The sequence below is a fragment of the Salvelinus alpinus genome, chromosome 5, assembly GCF_045679555.1.
Source record: "Salvelinus alpinus chromosome 5, SLU_Salpinus.1, whole genome shotgun sequence".
Lineage (NCBI taxonomy): Eukaryota > Metazoa > Chordata > Actinopteri > Salmoniformes > Salmonidae > Salvelinus > Salvelinus alpinus.
The window spans coordinates 75,557,584-75,576,927 of record NC_092090.1 but is presented as its reverse complement, the minus strand read 5'-3'; the positions used below and the strand labels follow the sequence as shown (position 1 = coordinate 75,576,927).

Here is a 19,344-nt window from a genome sequence, read left to right as displayed (position 1 = left end):
CAGTCGTTTACAATGGGAGCAAATGAATCATAGTGGGCAGAACAATAAAAGACATGGGCAGAACCAACAGCAGCTAGCGAGATCCTATTGGCGCGTTCTAGCAGTTATTTGCATATTTCTGTTAGGGAACGCATACTTTGTGAAATACACGTGTGCAATAAATCAATTCGCCTTTGCGCTCCTTCTAAACAACGCAATTTTTGGAAACTTTGGCAAAGTGTAAATCTACAAAACGTTGTCCACTCTGTTTGTTACAGATTATAGTTTTGGAAACAGAAAAATGTATTGAGATTAAATACTTTATCGAGGAGAAAATGTGCAGGATGTCGGTCAAAATCCATCTCGCTCCATGTTCTTCCACTGCCGGCCAGTGGCCTTCCTCTCATCACCATATTTGGTGAGTGGAAAAGCAAAACGGATGCTTCACATTTTTATGCTACATCCAGTGAAATATCTGTCTCGTTGTTCTTGCGCATGCACGCCATTTATTTATGGCCTAATAATGACGTCATTTAAAAATGAATTACCTTTTAATGTGGCTTGAGCATAACTAATTAGGAATAGCCATTGATTAGGCCTACATTAATTGATGCGTCTTGCTGACAAATGTACCTTTTTTGTAGCCTGAAAAGTTTGGACACCTGAAATGGGGCTGAAACTGTCCGGGAAAAATGGGATGGTCACTAACACACTATTTACTCAACTAGGCTACAATGCGTCTCACCATAAACTTCAAATAGGCCTACCAGTAGCCCCTGGTGTAGTGGTAAAAAAAATGGTGGGTAAACTCTGATTGTGGTAAATAAAAGTAACGCCCCCTATACTTTTAATGCAAAATGTGGTAAAACAGCGTTAACTTGCTTTTACTCTCCACTAGACCTATCCTCTCAGCCAAGGCAATTTTACACATGAACACACGCAGGACAGGTAGCCAACATTCAATAGAATATGAGTTGAATCAAAACATGTTTTACACCCTAGTTCATGAGTTGTCCATAATTCATGAGTTAATGCTAGGCGTGTTCACAGATCATGTGATATAAATAGTACCTTACATTAATGACATTTACGACAGTGTTATTTGTCATTGAGCATTTAACAATTGAATTAGGACACATTCGTATTTAAACCCTGTACCAACTATGGATCTTGGCGATCTCGGAGAATGCACTGTAAAAGTGTATCTATTCATACGTAACATTTCATTAGGCCTATGTTTCGCCGTGAAACAGTTCTCATGGTCACACAAATCCCAAATAATGTAGGCCTGTACCATTGCAAAATCGAATGCTTCTAACCAACCGAACTTTAAAACCTCGTCTAACCGAAAGAGTTACCTTATAGGCCTACTGTCGTTAACGCGTACTTGTTGGATGGATTGGATACGCATTTGGCTTTAGAATAGTTATCTAGTGATATTGTCGACCATCATCAGCTGATCAAGGAAAGAAAACAAATATTGATTAAAAAAAAACAATAAAGCTAAATAAATGGTCTACTACTGGCCAAGTATGGCACGAAGAATAACAGTACCCTCGCACACCTGGAAAAAAGCAATGAGCGCTCTAAACAACTGACTGACAAAAGCAAACAATGATAAATCTAATGCATTGAAATAAAGGCATAGGTTATTTTTTGTCAAGGACGCATGGAAAACAAATAGCGACAATTAGGAAGTACAGAGGAAAATCTATGCATAAAGAGCTCAGTTGAGGCTGAAATTCAACACTACTGAGTGTAGTGCTCCACATAGAAATACATGGCTTAATCCATAACAGAGAAGTGGGGGTGTTCGTTTAATTTAGAAGCTTTTATTTTCATATTTACCAATGTAAAACATACACTATATATACAAAAGTATGGTGGATTCGGCTATTTCAGCCACACCTGTTGCTGGCAGGTGTATAAAATCGAGCACACAGCCATGCAATCTCTATAGACAAACATTGCAGTAGAATGGCCTTACTGAAGAGCTCAGTGACTTTCAATCGCACCTTCATAGTAAGCCACCTTTCCAACAAGTCAGTTGATTAAATTTCTGCCCTGCTAGAGCTGCCCCAGTCAACTATAAGTGCTGTTATTGTGAAGTGGAAACATCTAGGAGAAACAAGGCTCAGCCTCAAAGTGATAGGCCACACAAGCTCACAGAACGGGACCGCCGAGTGCTGAAGCACATAAAAAGTGTCTGTCCTCGGGTTGTAACACTCACTACAGAGTTCCAAACTCCCTCTGGAAGCAACGTCAGCACAAGAACTGTTCGTCGGGAGCTTCATGAAATTGGTTTCCATGGTCGAGCAGCTGCACACAAGCCTAAGATCAACACGTGCAATGCCAAGCGTCGGCTGGAGTGTTGTAAAGCTCACTGCCACTGGACTTTGGAGCAATGGAAACACATTCTCTGGAGTGATGAACCACGCTTCACCATCTGGCAGTCCGACAGACTAATCTGGGTTTGGTGGATGCCAGAACACTACCTGCCCCAATGCATAGTGCCAACTGTAAAGTTTGGTGGAGCAGGAATAATGTTTTTTCATGGTTTGGGCTACAGCATACAATTACATTCTAGACGATTCTGTGCTTCCACATTTGTGGCAACAGTTAGGGGGAGGCCATTTCCTTTTTCAGCATGACAATGCCCTCCCTCGTGCACAAACCGAGGTTCATGCAGAAATGGTTTGTCAAGATCAGTGTGGAAGAACTTGACTGGCCTGCACAGAGCCCTGACCTCAACCCCATCAAACACCTTTGGGATGAATTGGAAGCCGACTGCGAGCCAGGCCTAATCAGTACCCAACCTTACTAATGCTCTTGTGGCTGAATGGAAGCAAGTCCCATCAGCAATGTTCCAACATCTAGTGGAAAGCCTTCCCAGAAGAGTGGAGGCTGTTATAGCAGCAAAGGGGGGACCAACTCCATATTAATGCCCATGATTTTGGAATGAGTTGTTCGACGAGCAGGTGTCCACATACTTTTGGTCATGTAGTGTATTTACCACTACATTTTAAAGAATGGTTAAATTAGCATTTTTTTTAAACCCCCCCTAAAGTTTGACTTCTGTTGCATTTAGGGGAGCTAACGTCTCATTCAGGGGAGCTTGGGACTGTAAGTTTATATCTAGAAAACGATGATTCTGAGATAATTGGCTTTAAAGTTCCAAACCCTCATTGGTTTATCAACATGAATTGGGGTTATTTAGAGTATTATATAGCTAGAGACCATTTAACAAAACAAGGCTATGTCTATAACTCAAATTTGACAAAAATGCAGATAGAGCCTTATAGTCAAAAACTCTCGAAATTGCCTACCAAAATGTTGGAAATTATGAGATTATGAGCAGAAACATTTCCAAATTCGGCCAAAAAAACCATTCTGCAGTCTTTGACTGTAGACTACAGTGTATTTTCTATATTTGCGGGTTAGGGTCGGGTGTGGGCCTCAGATTGTCACTTAATCATATTGTCTAGCGGTTACGGAGGCATTAGGCTATTAGCAATTGTGGGAGGGTGTGAGTGAACGAACAGCTAGACCGCACACCACTAGTCTATGCCATGAGGCGAATGACCATTATTGCTTAAATAATGTTTTTTAAGTTAGCCTACATGATGAATCTGTAACTGGATTAAGGACTCTAATCAATCCACATTGCGGAAATTTCAGCTTTCCAGCGTGATTCAATTTTACAGGCAATGTTCCGCATTTAGTGGCGACTGCATTCACTGTAAACGTTCCACATGTCTGCTCAATCGGAATTGACCTTAATCGGAATTGACCTTATGTCTATTGCGGAATCTGTAACACTTCAGTACATTATGTGTGTAGACCTGTTGCTGTAAGTGTTAAATAAAGAAGGTATGAGAGATGGAGGAAGAAAAAAAGTGGTTATTTTAATTCCCTTAATTTCAAACTGATATAGGTTTATGTTCCATATAACCATCTAAGGTTCTAAGGCACACATTTCAACTGCACATCTAATGCACTACCCACTTACTCTATCTGAGGAAATTATAGATGTTCTTGAAGGGCAAACATCCAAAAGAGATGTTATTTCACTGTTATTTTGATTGTTTTTGATTGCAAGTAGACTACTGCTCTTAACTACGGCTCACGTTTTTAGAATCACACTTGTGTGTGTCATTGTCCTTGGTTTGCAGCCCGTGCCACCGATTTTGCTTGGTAACACCATATCTCAGGGGAGCAGAGATACTAAGAGAGATGTCACAATCAGTTTAGTGTGACGCTCAGTGAATTCGAGTGTCACACTAAGCCGATTGTGACAGCTTGGACATGTCTTCTCCTCTGGTGACAGTTAATAATTAATGACAAATCGCTCGTGCGCAATTCATTTTTCATGTAAATCATTAGGCAAACAAAGAACTGTTATTGACATAGATATCCACAAGCCACCTACTGTCTGATGACTAGTGTCTCTATTCAATCCGCATCGGGGAAGTTCAGCTTTACAGCGCGATTAAAATTTAAAGACAATGTTCCCGCTTTAGCGGAGGCTGCATTCACCGTAAACGCTGCATATGTCGGCTCAATCTGAAATTACCTTTACATTTCTATTGCAGATCTGTAAAGCGATTCAATAGAGCCCTAAAGCACACAGCACCCTGACAGCTTATATTCAACATTGTTTTGTACCTTTATTTAACTAGGCAAGTCAGTTAAGAACAAATTCGTATTTACAATGATGGCCTATCCCGGCCAACGCTGGGCCAATTGTGCGTCTCCCTATGGGACTCCCAATCACGGTCGGGTGTGATACAGCCTGGATTCGAACCAGGGACTGTAGTGACACACTGAATTGCAGTGCCTTAGACCGTTGCACCACTTGCGAGCTCAATATGGAATATGATTAGATGTCTGTGCTTATATATTCTACTAGAGCTGTATGAGACAAGCTGATGTGATCATTTCATAATTTGTAATTACTGTCCATCAACCATGCCAGAGAATATAATATTTAGTTAATAAAATGATTCCAAGAATAATTGCTTTTTAATTTTACTGAACAGAACCATGTATTTCCTGCTGAGCAAGAAAAAATAATACAGAAATACTTTTCATTTTATCAGATTTAAAATGCACAAAGACAGGCTATGCTATTTGTTACTGTTAGATGTACAGATTTGGTTTCCAGTGAGCACAGCTAGTGTGAGCTCACAGTCTATTTGGTGCCACCCTGAGGATTATTGCTTGATAACATTATCACTCATGCAACATGAATAATAAGGCAGTATTGTACAGAGCAAAACAGTGGCTGAACCATTATGTCAGAGGTCACTGGATATGTTCACAGGTCATCATTATTACAGATATGTTGAAACCAAATATAGCCTGAAACTCAAACTAAACCCAGGCAATCATTTCAGAAGATTAAATGTCTAGCCTTTTTGGGGGGCTAAGAGTGTGTGATTGAATAACTGAAAATGCTTGGTCTTCATTGGTTTGTGGAGCTTGGCAGTCTCAGACCAATGTGCTTCAGGCTATTAGAAAATAATCAGTTCTGACTCCTGTGGAAGTATTCTCTCTCTACAGTGCCCAGGACTCTCACCTAACCAGCACATGCTAAACACAGACAGCTGAAAAGAGAAAAGGAACATATGACAGCATACAAACACACATAGCACTTACTTTGTTATCACAAGCACATCTATTGGTTTTTACAAATCCAACCATGCTAAACATCTGCATTGATTGGTTATAAAGGCAAAGACATTAAGTGACACAGCTGGCATTGTCAGTCAAATGAAAAATAACCTGAAAATAGAGTGGGATAACAGTAATTGACATGTATTCAACATCAGTCTTGCTGCAAAATACCAACACTTTCATACTAGCATGGACTTCTGCAGTGCTCCACCATAAACATATGATTATATTGTGCAATGTGTTGCTATGACAATGACTACTCAGACTTGCCAGCACCCAGAGCCTTCTATTACAATAAAGGAGGCTCTGGCTTGCACCTGGAGATTGTACTATTTATGGAGAGTTTTAGTCTAGTAGGAGAAAATCCTGCACATTAAAACTGTAGATCAACACTGAAACAGAAACCATATCTTTATTCCCCAATGTTACAGGGTACAAACAGCTCTCCAGCACGCCTGAGAAACTAAATGGAGCAATGAAAAAATAATCAGGGAATAAAAGTGATTTGCATTAAAATGCATAAAAAAATAAGTGAATTTGCATTTGACAATCTCATTAGTTCATGATTTGGGACAATTCACTGTAAAGTGCTTACTGATTTGAGTTGAGGAAAGCATGTCACTTCCCTTTGAATAATCATACTCATTACAATTACACAGAGGTACAGCAATAGCCCCTCAATGGGCAAGCAATTACCAACCAGAAGACATGGGTCACATTTTATTTATTAGATAACTGCTTCCTTAATTTCCTTGTTAATGGTAATAATGAGAATCCTGTACTGGTTGCCAGGACAATTCCAATTACACTTGCAATCCTCTGACATACAGTATCAAAACCTCAAGTCAAAGGTATTCCTCTAATCCTCTTAAGGATTGGAATCCTTGAACAATAGGGATGGGGATGTGAGGAGAGGAGCTCTAGTATTCCGGAGGAGTGCGGCCGGGAGGTTGGGGTTGGCTAATCCCTCTGGAACTCCCTCCGGTCTCCTCCTCTTCTCCTTCTTCCCCCCTGGCATGGTGGGCTGGCCTGACAAAAGCAGGGATCTGTCCAGCTGATGCCTGCCTTCCTACAGGTCCTGAGAATCCACTGTTGTTCATTTAGCTCTCATTAGGAGGCATTTGTTTTTAAAATAAAATAAAAAAAAAAAATACCTGGGGGTAGATAAACTTTCCCCCTGAATCCGCCTAAACCGAATATCCACCCACCCGCCCCAATCATAACCATAAAAAAGGTAAAAACAAGGTCTACTGCAGAATGGCTTTACTCCTCACAGTCTGTCGGGAGCTGGGGCCCCTGGGAACTGAGGTGCGGTTGGTGGTCTTGCGGCTGTTCTGTCGTTTCTGAATGATCTTGGTGGCCGAAGGTTTCCGAGTGTCAGGCTGGCGCCTCCCCTGGGGGCCCCTCCGCTTGCCCCTCTTCCCCACCCGGCCCTTTCCGGCCCCCGCTGGTCACTTGCGCGAGTGCAGTGTGTCCTGGAACTTAGTGCTGGTGTAGCGGACATGGAAGCCTTTCTTGTTGATGGTGTCGTCAGAGCGGAACTTGATTACAATGGAGTCGCCGGCAGAGTAGATCTCCTCGGGAGGCTGGGGGAACAGAGGAAAAAAACACACAGATTGAGTTAACGGCTGTCGGTTTCTGGCACTCTGACTGCACTTCAATTAAAACCAAATGATATCTCATAGATACAGACTGAAGGGACTGTAGCGTAAGGGAGGGGGAGGGCTGTTGGAGTGAACAACTTATTCTCCAATAAAACCCATAATGAGCTTTCCACCTTACTTTACAGTCTCAGTTTGCAGTTTAGTCCAACATGTCTAAAAAGGACTTGATGGAGGAAGTGGTCATTTTGGTACTGTGAGCATTATGTGCCCTCCAGCTCCTGCTAGAACTGATTTACAGTACCAGGCATCAGTAAAGTAGCTAGAGAGACAGGCTTATTATTAAGTATGTTAAATGAAATCAAGGTTGTTCCATGGCCTATGGAGCTAACGTTTCCACTCCCCAGTGGCCTCATTGTTCCAGCTACCCCCCACCCGCTGTAGCCTCAGCACTGGCTGATTCATTCTCAGTGCTGGAGACCATGATAGCCTATCACAAGCCAGCCAGGGCCCGCTCTTATTGAGCTCAGCTGCTACTAAAGCAATATTGTCCAACCCAGAGGAACACATCAACTTTAACAAAGTGATTAAAGTTGGAGAGCGGAGTGGAAATCTTCACAACCTTGGGGCCATTCTTTAACGTTCAAACACAGACACACAGTATAAAAGGTTATTCGACTGCAGAGGTAATTTTACACTGCCTCTGAAAGTGTTGTTTTAACACAGCTCCAGTTGTTCAATAAAACTAGACCTGAACGAGAGAAATTATATTATAACAGTATACTGTTGGTGCAAAAAATTATTTTGGGCAGAAAAAGTATTTCAATAATGAGGTTATCAGTGAGTTTACCCCAGAGCCACAGTAACGTCCTAGCCTTGGGGACTTGGTGTCAGCACCATCGAAGAGCTCCATGTAGTCGTAGCCACAGTCAGCCTCCTCCTCGATTTCAAAGGTCTGGAAGATGAGCTCCACCCCATAGCCTTTCTCAGCCGCAATCACCCACTGGCAGTCAGATGCACCGGGGTAGTTATTGTCGCCAAATTGAGCATGGGAGTACAGGTCTTTGGTCTTGACCTCAGCCTTGAGACGACCTCCACACTCTGGAGATAAAAAAACACCATAGACATCATTTAGAAGGAACTAACCAATGACAATTTATGAGAAACCACTGCAGTATTTCTATTCACAAAGTGGGCTAGAGTCTAAGTTGTGTTGGCGGTAATATACCTGCTGTGTGGGAGGCCTCGAAGCCCTTCTTCTGAACAGAGTTATCAGAGAAGAAGCGGATGAACATCTTGTTGGCACTGGACATGATGGGAGGAGGCTTCTTGGTGCCACAGAAGCGACCCAGACTGGGGGCTTTGCCGTCGCGCCCGTCGTAGATCTCAATGTGGTCGTAGGCGCACTCTAGATGGGCCTCCATGTCAATTTCATTGAAGGCCTGAGACAAAGCATGAGGGGAGAGAAATAAGGAAAGAAGGTTGTAGGTATACAGCCTGTTTTACAAAAGCTAGAAGAGCTGAGTATGAAATATAATGGTTCCCTATCAGGGTAATAACCTTAAGAAACCAATTGGAATAAAGAGCATAGACACATGCAATCACTTTTCATTGGCTAAGCCAAGTTAACCATATTCAAAAAGCTAAAATATGTACACTCTGCCATGGATTAAGACAAACATTATGATTGTGACAGAAGGGGGAGACATTTTTGGTTAGGGAATTGTTTCAATCAAGCAGAGGCTGTGGTGCTCAGTACAGTACAGTGCAAAGTCCTCAATGGTTTCCACAGTTCACCCAAACCCCCCTTCCCACAAACACATGCATACCTACACACACACATGCAATCTGTATGTTAAGACTGTAGAGAGAGTTGGATGGGGACACATACGATTTTGATGCGATGGCCTGCGGTGGTGGAGAGTGCCCAGGTGCATGCCTTCTTGCTGGGGTATTTATCTGGCCAATTGGGGCTTGTGATAGTGCCAGTCACACTGTTCACAACGTGATCACAGCCGGCTGCAAAAATACATCCACAAGATCAACATTGCTCCCCTGTATCATTACTGCTCCACACAGGCCAATGTTCAAACTCCACTCAGGAGCTGCACTGTGGTACTTGGCACAAGGGAGTGTGTACTTGCTCACCTCCAATCATTGCAATAGGAAGGCATCCACTGGAGGCTGTTGAGGGGAGGATAGCTTATAATAATGTCTGGAACGGAGCCAATGGAATGGCATCAAACACATGGAAACCATGTGACTGATGCATTTGATACCATTCCACTTATTCCACTCCAACCATTATCTCCCCAATTAAGGTGCCACCAACCTCCTGTGAAGTCATCCCCCTAAAAATAACCTCCAGAGCTCCAACCCGCATAAAATACATAAACCCAGAATCAATGTGCCAGTGGGTCTCAGTTTCAGTGTGCAGGTGGCCGATCGGTACCTTCTTTGCAGTCGTGTTTGTTCTCGTGCAGCACAAAGCCACTGCGGCACTGACAGCTGTAGCTTCCGAAGGTGTTGACACACTCGTGTTGGCAGCCTCCATTCTCCTTTGAGCACTCGTCTTTGTCTGGGGACATAAAGGGACACTACCTTCGTGAACGTTTCTCCCACACTACCACCCTGCCATTAGCACTCAAACACACTTGTGGGGTCGAATTGATTAACCTTCACTCATACACACAGAAACAGACTCTTGGAGGGAAAGACACACACACACATTGCCAAAGGCTCACCTGAGAAGAACTGAGCTTTGAATCCCTTCTTGGAGACTGTGTTGTCTGACTTAAACTCAATGCGCATGTTGTTGTACTGAGAGGTGATGGCCTCAGGTTTCTCTGCTCCACAGAATTTCCCATGTAGCCTTGAGTCTGCTGAGAGCCCACTGCGCACCTCCACATAGTCATATTTACACACCTATACAGAGAAGCATCAGGTCATTACAACATGAAACATTTGGGAATGCAATTACAATTTGTACACAAATACGATGCACAGGAATATATACTATTACAAAGTACAATATAAGGACAACTTTCTGTACTCTATGACAGACAGGAGGACAGATCCATGATGACACCATTAAGGCCCATGTAGATAGAACAAACCCAACCCGTGCCCAGTCATAATAACCCCGGTGCTCACGTCATTGCCCTCCGTCTCAAAGACGTCAAAGAGCAGGGTGATGCGGTACTGTGTGGGCGCCACCAGCTGCCAGATACAGTTCTTGTTGGGGGGGTACTCTCTAGGCCAGCCTGGACTGGTGATGGAGCCGTTCAGTTTGGTGATGAAACCTCCACATGCAGCTACACACACAGACAGATGTCCATATGAGAGAAGACCAGGACAATGGTTAAGATGTGCCTAAACTTCACATGGTTATAAGGATAAAATGGTGTATATAAAAAGGTGTATCAATGACAATTTGTGCAAAACATCTATCTATATTGGTGGGATTTTATCCCCCAAAAAGCTTAAAAGCACAATGTATGTCACCCAAAAAGGTTAAGCTGGGTATTATTTAACCATTGAGGATTATTTTCTAACAGACAACCTGCTATATTTTTACCAAAAGCTTAAACATGCAGAAATGTATGTCACCCAAAAGGGCTAAGTTGGATAATTTTTCAATGTTTGAAGAACATGTCATAGCAGGCCTCCTCCTCTAGAGGCAGACAGTGGTCAGGTTTGGAAAACGAAAAGGTAAAACAAACCCCTGCATCAGCAGCACTTCTGTCTGTTTCTAATTTACAGATGATGGTCGAATTAGTCAGGATGTTTTCAACACTTGCTTTGGGCTCTGATTACCTGTGAAGTTGGAGTTGATTTTTGGTAGGGTGAGGGCAACAAATACAACCCCATTGGGTGGCAAAAAAATCCAAATGACGAACTGTTGAGTACACACATCTCTGGAGGTATTTGTTCTAGCTACTGTATGTGGGGCAAATGGTGTATTTGGGGTGCAGTGACTAAAGAACAGCACTGAACTGCATTACTGTGTGACCTGCAGGAGAGGAGGCATTATTGAGCAGGCTCTGGTCAGTATTCTGCTGTACTCACCCTCACAGCTGCGCTTGTCGGCAGCCAGCTCGTAGCCCGGGTCACAGGCACACTTGTAGCTGCCCAGTGTGTTGACACAGCGTTGCTCACAGCGACCATTGTCTGGCTTGGAGCACTCGTCCATCTCTACAACCACCACAACAACAACAGGTTAGCGCCCTTTACATGGCCTCACAACTCACCAGCCTACAAGTGCACCCCTCCAAAACTAAACCAAAGATAAACATTAAAAGGTCACAAATGATGAATGATGAAATTGTCTGTCCTGAATTATATATAATTTAACACAACCAATCATGACAGAATGATCAAATTACTCAAAATGTCACCTTGTAATGACATGATGCTGAGATATTCATTACTATGAAACTTAGGCTGGTAATTTCTACAAGGGCATATGCCATCAGCAATGACTCTCTGGGTGTTTATTTATACAGTACAAAACCCTTGAGATCTGACCTTTGAAAAAGTTGGCAGCGAAGCCAGCCTTATTGACAGAGCCATCAGACAGAAACTTCATCCAGAGCTGGTTGGAACTGGTCTTAATGTCATCTGGCTTGTCGTAACCACAGAAGCGTCCCACCAGTGGGCTGTTCTCGGAGTTCCCATCCCTCACCTCCAGGTAGTCATAGGCACAGCTGTCATGCCTCTCAATCTAAGGAAGGGATGGGTAAAAGGGACAAGGTTAGAACTTCCAAGTCATTTTCATTCCTCATACACAAAGGTTGCAGAGGATAATGATGTAGTGGTATGTAAAAATGTGATAAAGGGGGTGAAAGGAACAAGTAGAGGCCTGTATCTCTTACCTCAAAGGATTGGAAGGTCAGGCCGACGTGGTAGCCCTGAGACACACTGATCTTCCATATGCACACCTTGTTGGGCCGATAGTCGTCTGGGTAGTTAGGAGACTGGATCTGTCCGTTATCCTTCTTCACCTCCCCTCCACAGATGGCTGAATGGCAGAGAACATGCAGTGACGTCATTGCTATCTATCATCATCACCACCACATTTCTTTCAATGGGTTTTGTTTGATGGATTTCATAATGTGGATTAAATTAAATGGTTCCTATATTCAATACACCATGCTCTACAGCAGGGAGGGGGGGGGGGGGGGGGGTAAAGTACGGCCCACGGGCCATAGCCGGCTCGTCAGGCACTTCAATTTACCACTTTTTTCATGGTATACAATTGTTAGTTACAATCTTGTCGCATCGCTGCAACTTCCGTACGGACTCGGGAGAGGAGAAGGTTGAGAGCCATGCGTCCTCCAAAACACGACCCAGCCAAGCCGCACTGCTTCTTGACACAATGCCCGCTTAACCTGGGAGCCAGCCGCACCAATGTGTCGGAGGAAACATCGTACACCTGGCGACCTTGTCAGCGTGCATGCACCCGGAACGCCACAGGAGTCACTAAAGCGCGATGGGACAAGGAAATCTCAGCCTGCCAAACCCTCTCCTAACCCGGACGACGCTGGGCCAATTGTGCGCCGCCTCATGGGTCTCCCAGTCACGGCCAGCTGTGACACAGCCTGGGATCGAACCCGGGTCTGTAGTGACGCCTCAAGCACTGCGATGCAGTACCTTAGACCCCTGCGCCACTCAGGAGGCCCCCGCAAATTGATTTTAACAAACAATTGGTCCCCCAAAAAATGCGTCCCACCGTTGAATTTCAAAGTTTGCCCAACCCTGCTTTACAGTCTGGATACAATGTTACAATGAGCCATGCTGATGTGCTGATGTGCTGGATACATCAGCATGGAGGCAGCCAGACCTGGGGATTTGACAGAATCACTGAGCTGCTTTCAGGCATGTTGTTCAATCTGTGACCCATGTGGCCAGTCAGTCAGCTGAGCTGTGTTGTTATGGGGTTGCTGGGGATTGGGCTCTGGCCTTACCTTCATACACAGCGGAGAAGCCCTTCCCCACCCAGTTACTGCTGCTGCGGAACTCGATCCACAAACGGCTGTCGGTGGAGATGATTGGTTCAGGCAGCTTATCCCCACAGAAACGACCTGGAACACACACACACACACCAGACCACCTTATTACACTCAGAACGACCTTTTTGTCCAGACACCCTTGTGTTACATTTAAGTTTATTTTCAGCATCACTTTACCATAGTGTATGTATGGGACTAAGACATTCTTAAATCCTAACCTTTCAGAGGGGCTTTCCTGGAGTATCCATCTCTGATCTCAACATGGTCATACCAACACAGGTGACTCCTGTACAGATCCATGGAGGTGAAGTTCAGAATGATCTTTAAAACCAAGAGAGCATGATGATTACTGACCAAATACAGTCCAAACAGTTTCAACATGAGAAGAAAACAAAAATCCAGTGCTGACTTTAAAATGGAGATTTTCTAAAATTATATCATCCTAAGAAAAACTTAGTTATGAATATAACTACTGTTCCCTGAAGGAGGGAATGAGGTATAACATACTGTGGGGAGTCAACAACCAATCATATTCACCTGAAGAAAATTGAAATCACACCCAACGGGCCAATGAATGCCGAGCCCGCCCTCGGAAGCCCTACCTTCCTGGCAATAATACTCGCATTAATTTCCTCAATTCAGTACTGCTCTTCAGTGATCCCAAACCCCCTGACGGCATGTGGCCAAAATATGTTATACCTCGTTCCCGCCTTCAGTGAACTGTAGTTATATTCGTAACTGTACCTTCCCTTTCAGTCGGTCACTCTGTATAATATTCTATGGGGACATACAATCACGGCCCAAGCCAGCTCAGAGGGTACCAAACTAGCAGGCCCACATCTCCAAAAAGGGGTTACAGAAGTCCCCTTTTTCCCTAATACTTACGGGAGAAGCCTGAACAGAGCCCAATATATGGAACCAGAACCTGCTACAAATTGGCCATGCGCACTGACACGCTGCCACTGCAGACGAAGTCCATAGACCCCATGGTTCCAATAATAATACTTACCATGCCATCCTGAAATGTCAGTACTCGTGCAAGAAACCGCAAGTCCAAAACAACAGAACACCTGTCGTGACTTGGCACAGGCGTGCTGCAGAGCATCAACCAGATGAACCATGGCAGCCTGAGGCTCAAACCCACAGCAAACCTGCAGTAACCTTGAAACTGTGTACTCGCTGCTGCCATGGCAGACCAAGGCTCAAATCCACAGGAAACTGTGGTAACCATGATAATGCCCTCTTTACGCACTGCCGCACCCTAAGGCTCAAACCCATAGGGAACTGTGGTTACACGGATAAATGGGCAACCTGCGCACTGCATAACACCCACTCCCGGACCCAGCCATAAGAACACTATGAGCCACACTGGGACAGTTACATCCATATGATAAAAGCTCAAAAAAGTTTGTGGGGAATGCCCATGAAGCCACCACACCCCTAGTGGAGTGAGCACACACATACCGCTAGGCAACCCTTGTCCGTTACTGTCACATGCCAGGGAGATAGCCTCCACAGTCCAATGAGAAAGACGTTGCTTAAAAAGCACCCTATCCAGAGCTGGATTAGCAAAACAGACAAAAAGATGGTCACAAACATGGATATCCTTGATCCTATCCATCCATATAAGTGAGTAAAGCGTGCACCGGACACAGGCCATGCAACCTCCGTTGTTTACTGGAAACAAACTTAGGTTAAAAAAAGGAACAGCTCTAAAGCCAGGAACCTGTAAGACATAGGCATAACCTAGGAAGTAAAAGCTGCATTAGGACATAACATCACTTTGAAGTCGCTAAGCGCAAACTCCAAACAGAAAGGGTGTACTGATAGCGCGTGGAGATTCCCAACGCGCTTGGCAGGTGGCAAGGCCATGAACAGGGCAGTCTTGTAGGAAATTACCTTCAGGTCCACAGACTCCAATGGTTCAAAGGGAGGCTCAAACAGTGTGTCCAGGACCAACACCAGGTCCCAGGTCGGTGCCATAGGCTTAGACACTGGTCTGAGCCACAGCATGCCTTTCAGGAACCACACCACTAGAGGATGAGACCCCGGGGTAGAGCAGTCAATCCCTACATGACACGCCGAGATGGCAGCCATATAAACCTTCAATATGGACAATGAAAGGCCCTGCTCAAAAAGCTCTTGCAAGAACATCAAAATGTCCACCAAAGAGCTTTGAAAAGGAGAACTCCATCAACATGACATCAACACTCAAACGCGCACCACTTATATATGTATATAACCCTCTCGTAGGGCGCATGCACCGACTGTAGGGTTTTAATCACGTTTGAGGGTAAACCCGTAGCTGTCAAATTCAACTTTTCAAGGGCCAAACCCACATCTGTGGTTGTGGGTGCCAAAGTCTCTGTCCCGACGACATGGAACCCTCCACGGGTCCCCGCCCTACAGGCGGATGATCTCCGGGAACCAGGGTTATCTTGGCCAATGGGGAGCCACCAGAATCAACAATAGACCCTGAATCAGGTCCACCGGAGGAAACGCATAGAGCAGGGTCCGAGGTCACTGATATGCCAAAGCATCCATTCCCAACCGAGTGCCCAGATCCCTCATTGAGAAGAACAGACAACAATGCGCGTTTTCTCGCATTGCGTAAAGATCTACGTCAGCCCTGCCGAACCGGTCCCATATCTGGACAACCACCGGGGGGTGCAGTCTCCCCTCCGTAGAGATAGGACCCTCCCCCCCTGGAAAGTAGATCCGCACCTACATTGAGAGACCTGGGAAGATATGTCGTCCTGAGTGACAGGAAATGCACACTGCTCCATACGAGCAGATAATGGGCCAGGTTTTGCCTGTTGATGTATTCCACCGCTGTCCAGTTGTCGGACCTTACCAACACATGCTGGCCCTCCAACATTGGAAAGAAACGCCTCAGCGCTAGCAAAACAGTCAGTAGCTCTAGGTAATTGATATGGAGCGCCCTTTGCGCTGTTGATCAAATCCCTCTTTCCGAGTACCCCAAACACAGCGCTCCCCATTCCAGTAAGTTATCACCCACTGGGACACTACCTGACCAATGAGAACCCCCTTCCACAGCAGTCGTGGGTCCCTCCAAGGAGTCAATGCCCTTAGGCTCGACTGGGATACCTTGAGCAACCGAAGGCAGTGGTGAGATGCATCCAGATGCGTAGCAATTACCCAGTGCTGAAACAGACACATCAACAGAAGTCCTAGAAGCACCACAGCTATCAGAGGGCATCAAACCCAATAACCAAAAGACACAAGCGAAAACAGTGCGCCAGCTGAAACCATGCCAGAAGAGCATATTGAGAACAGAGTCCAGACGAGACCCAGTAACTGAATGCGCTGAGCCAGAGTCAAACAACTTTTTTTGTGATTCCCTGTGAACCCCAGAGACTGAATATGGGAAAGCAGCGTGGCAGTGTGGAGCTCCACCTGTTCGCTCGACTCCGCTACGACCAGCCAATACTCTGATCCCTGTCCCCGCTCCAGTGCCAAAGCCACCTCCACCACCATATAAAAGGTGCAGGACAAAAGGGAAAGCCCGAAAGGCAGGACCAGAAACTCGTAAGCCACACCCTTAAAATGAAACCTCAGAAACGTTCTATAGGGAGTATGTATACACATTAAAAAAAGATGAATCCTTCAGGATGTGAACCAATCGCTGGGACTCACCGACTGCAATAGCTGGTAAAGTGTGAGCATTTTAAACGTGCAAACCTTGAGGTTCTTATTTAAAACACGCAAGTCCAGGATGGAATGCAATGTTCCATCGCTCTTGGGAACTAACAAGCACCGGGCTATACCAACCGCTCTGTACTTCTGACACGGAGACCACCCAAATAGCCTGCTTTTGAAGGAGAGAGTAAATCTCCTCTCTCAAGACAGGCGTTAGGACCTTGTGGACTATTGATGTAATGATGCATCGAAAAGGAGGACGACGCATGGGCGAACTGCAGACCGTACCCTCTCGTCACTGTCCTCATCACCCATGGTGAAACTGCACATGCCCACCACTGGACGGAGCATGCTGCCAGTCTCCCATACATTATCTCCTGAAGGGGCAAAGCACCAGCTTGAGGACTGGGATAATTTGTTTTTTCTGCAATGCTTGTTCTCATATCCAACACTCTTGATAACTGTGTGTGAATGTGGGTAAGGAAATGTGTTTATTATGCCCACACCTGGACGATACCGTACTTACGATACCCCTGAACACAGAGGAACCATGGGTAAAAGCAATGTGCTTTCGTGGTACCGAAGTTCTGATACCGAGCCCAACTGGGTTTGGGGACTTCGGCAACTAGTAACTTGCCCCCATTGATCGAGCCACTTTGGAGCACTGCTACCACTGTAAATGCTTGGGGAGGAGGGCCCCCGAGAACACTTCCATTCCCCCAGCCTCCAGCTAGTGTCGCGAGGTCTGCTTTTGCACCCATGCCGCGGAAGAATCCACTTTCACCCCACTCTCCTTCGACCCAGCCAAGAGTCCGTGCCAAGACATCTGCCGCCGCCCAGAAGCACAAAGACGGTCAAAAACAGACATCGAAGCCGCCCCTGGCCCAGGGAAACCTGCCTCTGGCCTGGACACTTTCCTTCACTCCTCAGGAACTGCCGAGCCTCGTGGGAAAAGGACTCGAAGAGCTGTGTCCTGTTTTTGTTTCTCCTCGAAATATGACTGTAAGGACTCCACAGCCGAGCCAAACAAAATTGTTGGCGAAACTGGCTCATCCAAATACATCACCATCCACCAATATTTTACCCACAGCCAGGATAGTACAGCGGGACAGACGCAGCACAAAATCAGCTATAGCACGGATTTCATCGAGAAACTCTGAAACCGGCTTCCCCGCTTCCATGGTCTTATTCAGCTCCTGCAGAAAATGTATATGATACAGTGCATTCGAGAAGTATGCAGACGCCTCCCCTTTTTGTTCTCTTACAGCATTATTAGAAAATGGGTAAATAAATAATAATAATCTAAATCTACATATAATACCCAATAATGACAAAGCAAAAACAGGTTAAGACATTAAGACATTTTAGCAAATTTCAATAAAAAAAACAACCTTATTTACATAAGTATTCAGACCCTCTGCTATGAGACTCGAAATTCAGCTCAGGTACATCCTGTTTCCATTTATCATCCTTGAGATGTTTCTACAACTTGATTGTAGTCCACCTGTGGTAAAATTGTATTGATTGGACATGATTTGGAAACGCACACACCTGTCTACATATGGTCTCACAGTTGACAGTGCATGTCAGAGCATAAATTAAGCCATGACGATTAAGGAATTGTCAGTAGAGGTCTGAAACAGGATTGTGGGGAGGCACAGATATGGGGAAGGGTACCAAAAAAGTTCTGGTGCATTGAAGGTCATCAAGAACACAGTGGCCTCCATCATTCTTAAATGGAAGAAGTTTGGAACTACCAAGACTCTTCCTAGAGCTGGCCGCCCGGCCAAACTGAGCAATCGGAGGAGAAGGGCCTTGGTTAGAGAGGTGACCAAGAACCCAATGGTCACTCTGACAGAGCTCCAGAGTTCCTCTGTGGAGATGGGAGAACCTTCCAGAAAGACAACCATCTCTGGAGCAATCCACTAATCAGGCCTTTATGGTAGAGTGGTCAGACGGAAGCCGCCACTAAGTAAAAGGCACCTAAAGGACTCTCAGACCATGAGAAACAAGATTCTCTAGTCTGATGAAACCAAGATTGAACTCTTAACTCTTTGGCCTGAATGCCAAGCATCATGTCTGGAGCAAACCTAACACAAACATTACCGTGAACCATGGTGGTGGCAGCATCATGCTTTGGGGATGTTTTTCAGCGGCAGGGACTAGGAGACTAGTCAGGATCGAGGTAAAGATGAACAGAGCAAAGTACAGAGATCCTTGATGAAAACCTGATTTAGAGTGCTCAGGACCTCAGACTGGGGTGAAGGTTCACCTTCCATCAGGACAACGACCCTAAGCACACAGCCAAGACAGTGCAGGATTGGCTTCAGGACAAGTCTCTGAATGTCCTTGAGTGGCCCAGCAAGAGTCCGGACTTGAACCTGATCGAACATCTCTGGAGAGACTTGCAAATAGCT

The 19,344-nt window shown here is 45.1% G+C and overlaps 1 protein-coding gene across 2 annotated transcripts in view; it reads right to left on the bottom strand.

The window, feature by feature from the left end:
- Positions 1–4,982: 4,982 nt before the first annotated feature.
- LOC139576799 (bone morphogenetic protein 1-like) overlaps positions 4,983–19,344 on the bottom strand; it is a 61,992-nt gene continuing 47,630 nt past the window's right edge. For both annotated transcript variants that reach the window (XM_071403288.1, XM_071403290.1), the window contains 12 exons: positions 13,486–13,588; positions 13,223–13,339; positions 12,131–12,276; positions 11,784–11,979; positions 11,325–11,450; positions 10,410–10,570; positions 10,001–10,181; positions 9,709–9,834; positions 9,148–9,275; positions 8,485–8,698; positions 8,107–8,357; positions 4,983–7,241 (listed from right to left, as the gene is read on the bottom strand). In XM_071403288.1, coding sequence (XP_071259389.1) covers positions 7,107–7,241; positions 8,107–8,357; positions 8,485–8,698; positions 9,148–9,275; positions 9,709–9,834; positions 10,001–10,181; positions 10,410–10,570; positions 11,325–11,450; positions 11,784–11,979; positions 12,131–12,276; positions 13,223–13,339; positions 13,486–13,588 — 1,884 coding nt within the window. In that variant the 3' untranslated portion in view covers positions 4,983–7,106. The remainder of the gene's footprint in view (positions 7,242–8,106; positions 8,358–8,484; positions 8,699–9,147; positions 9,276–9,708; positions 9,835–10,000; positions 10,182–10,409; positions 10,571–11,324; positions 11,451–11,783; positions 11,980–12,130; positions 12,277–13,222; positions 13,340–13,485; positions 13,589–19,344) is intronic.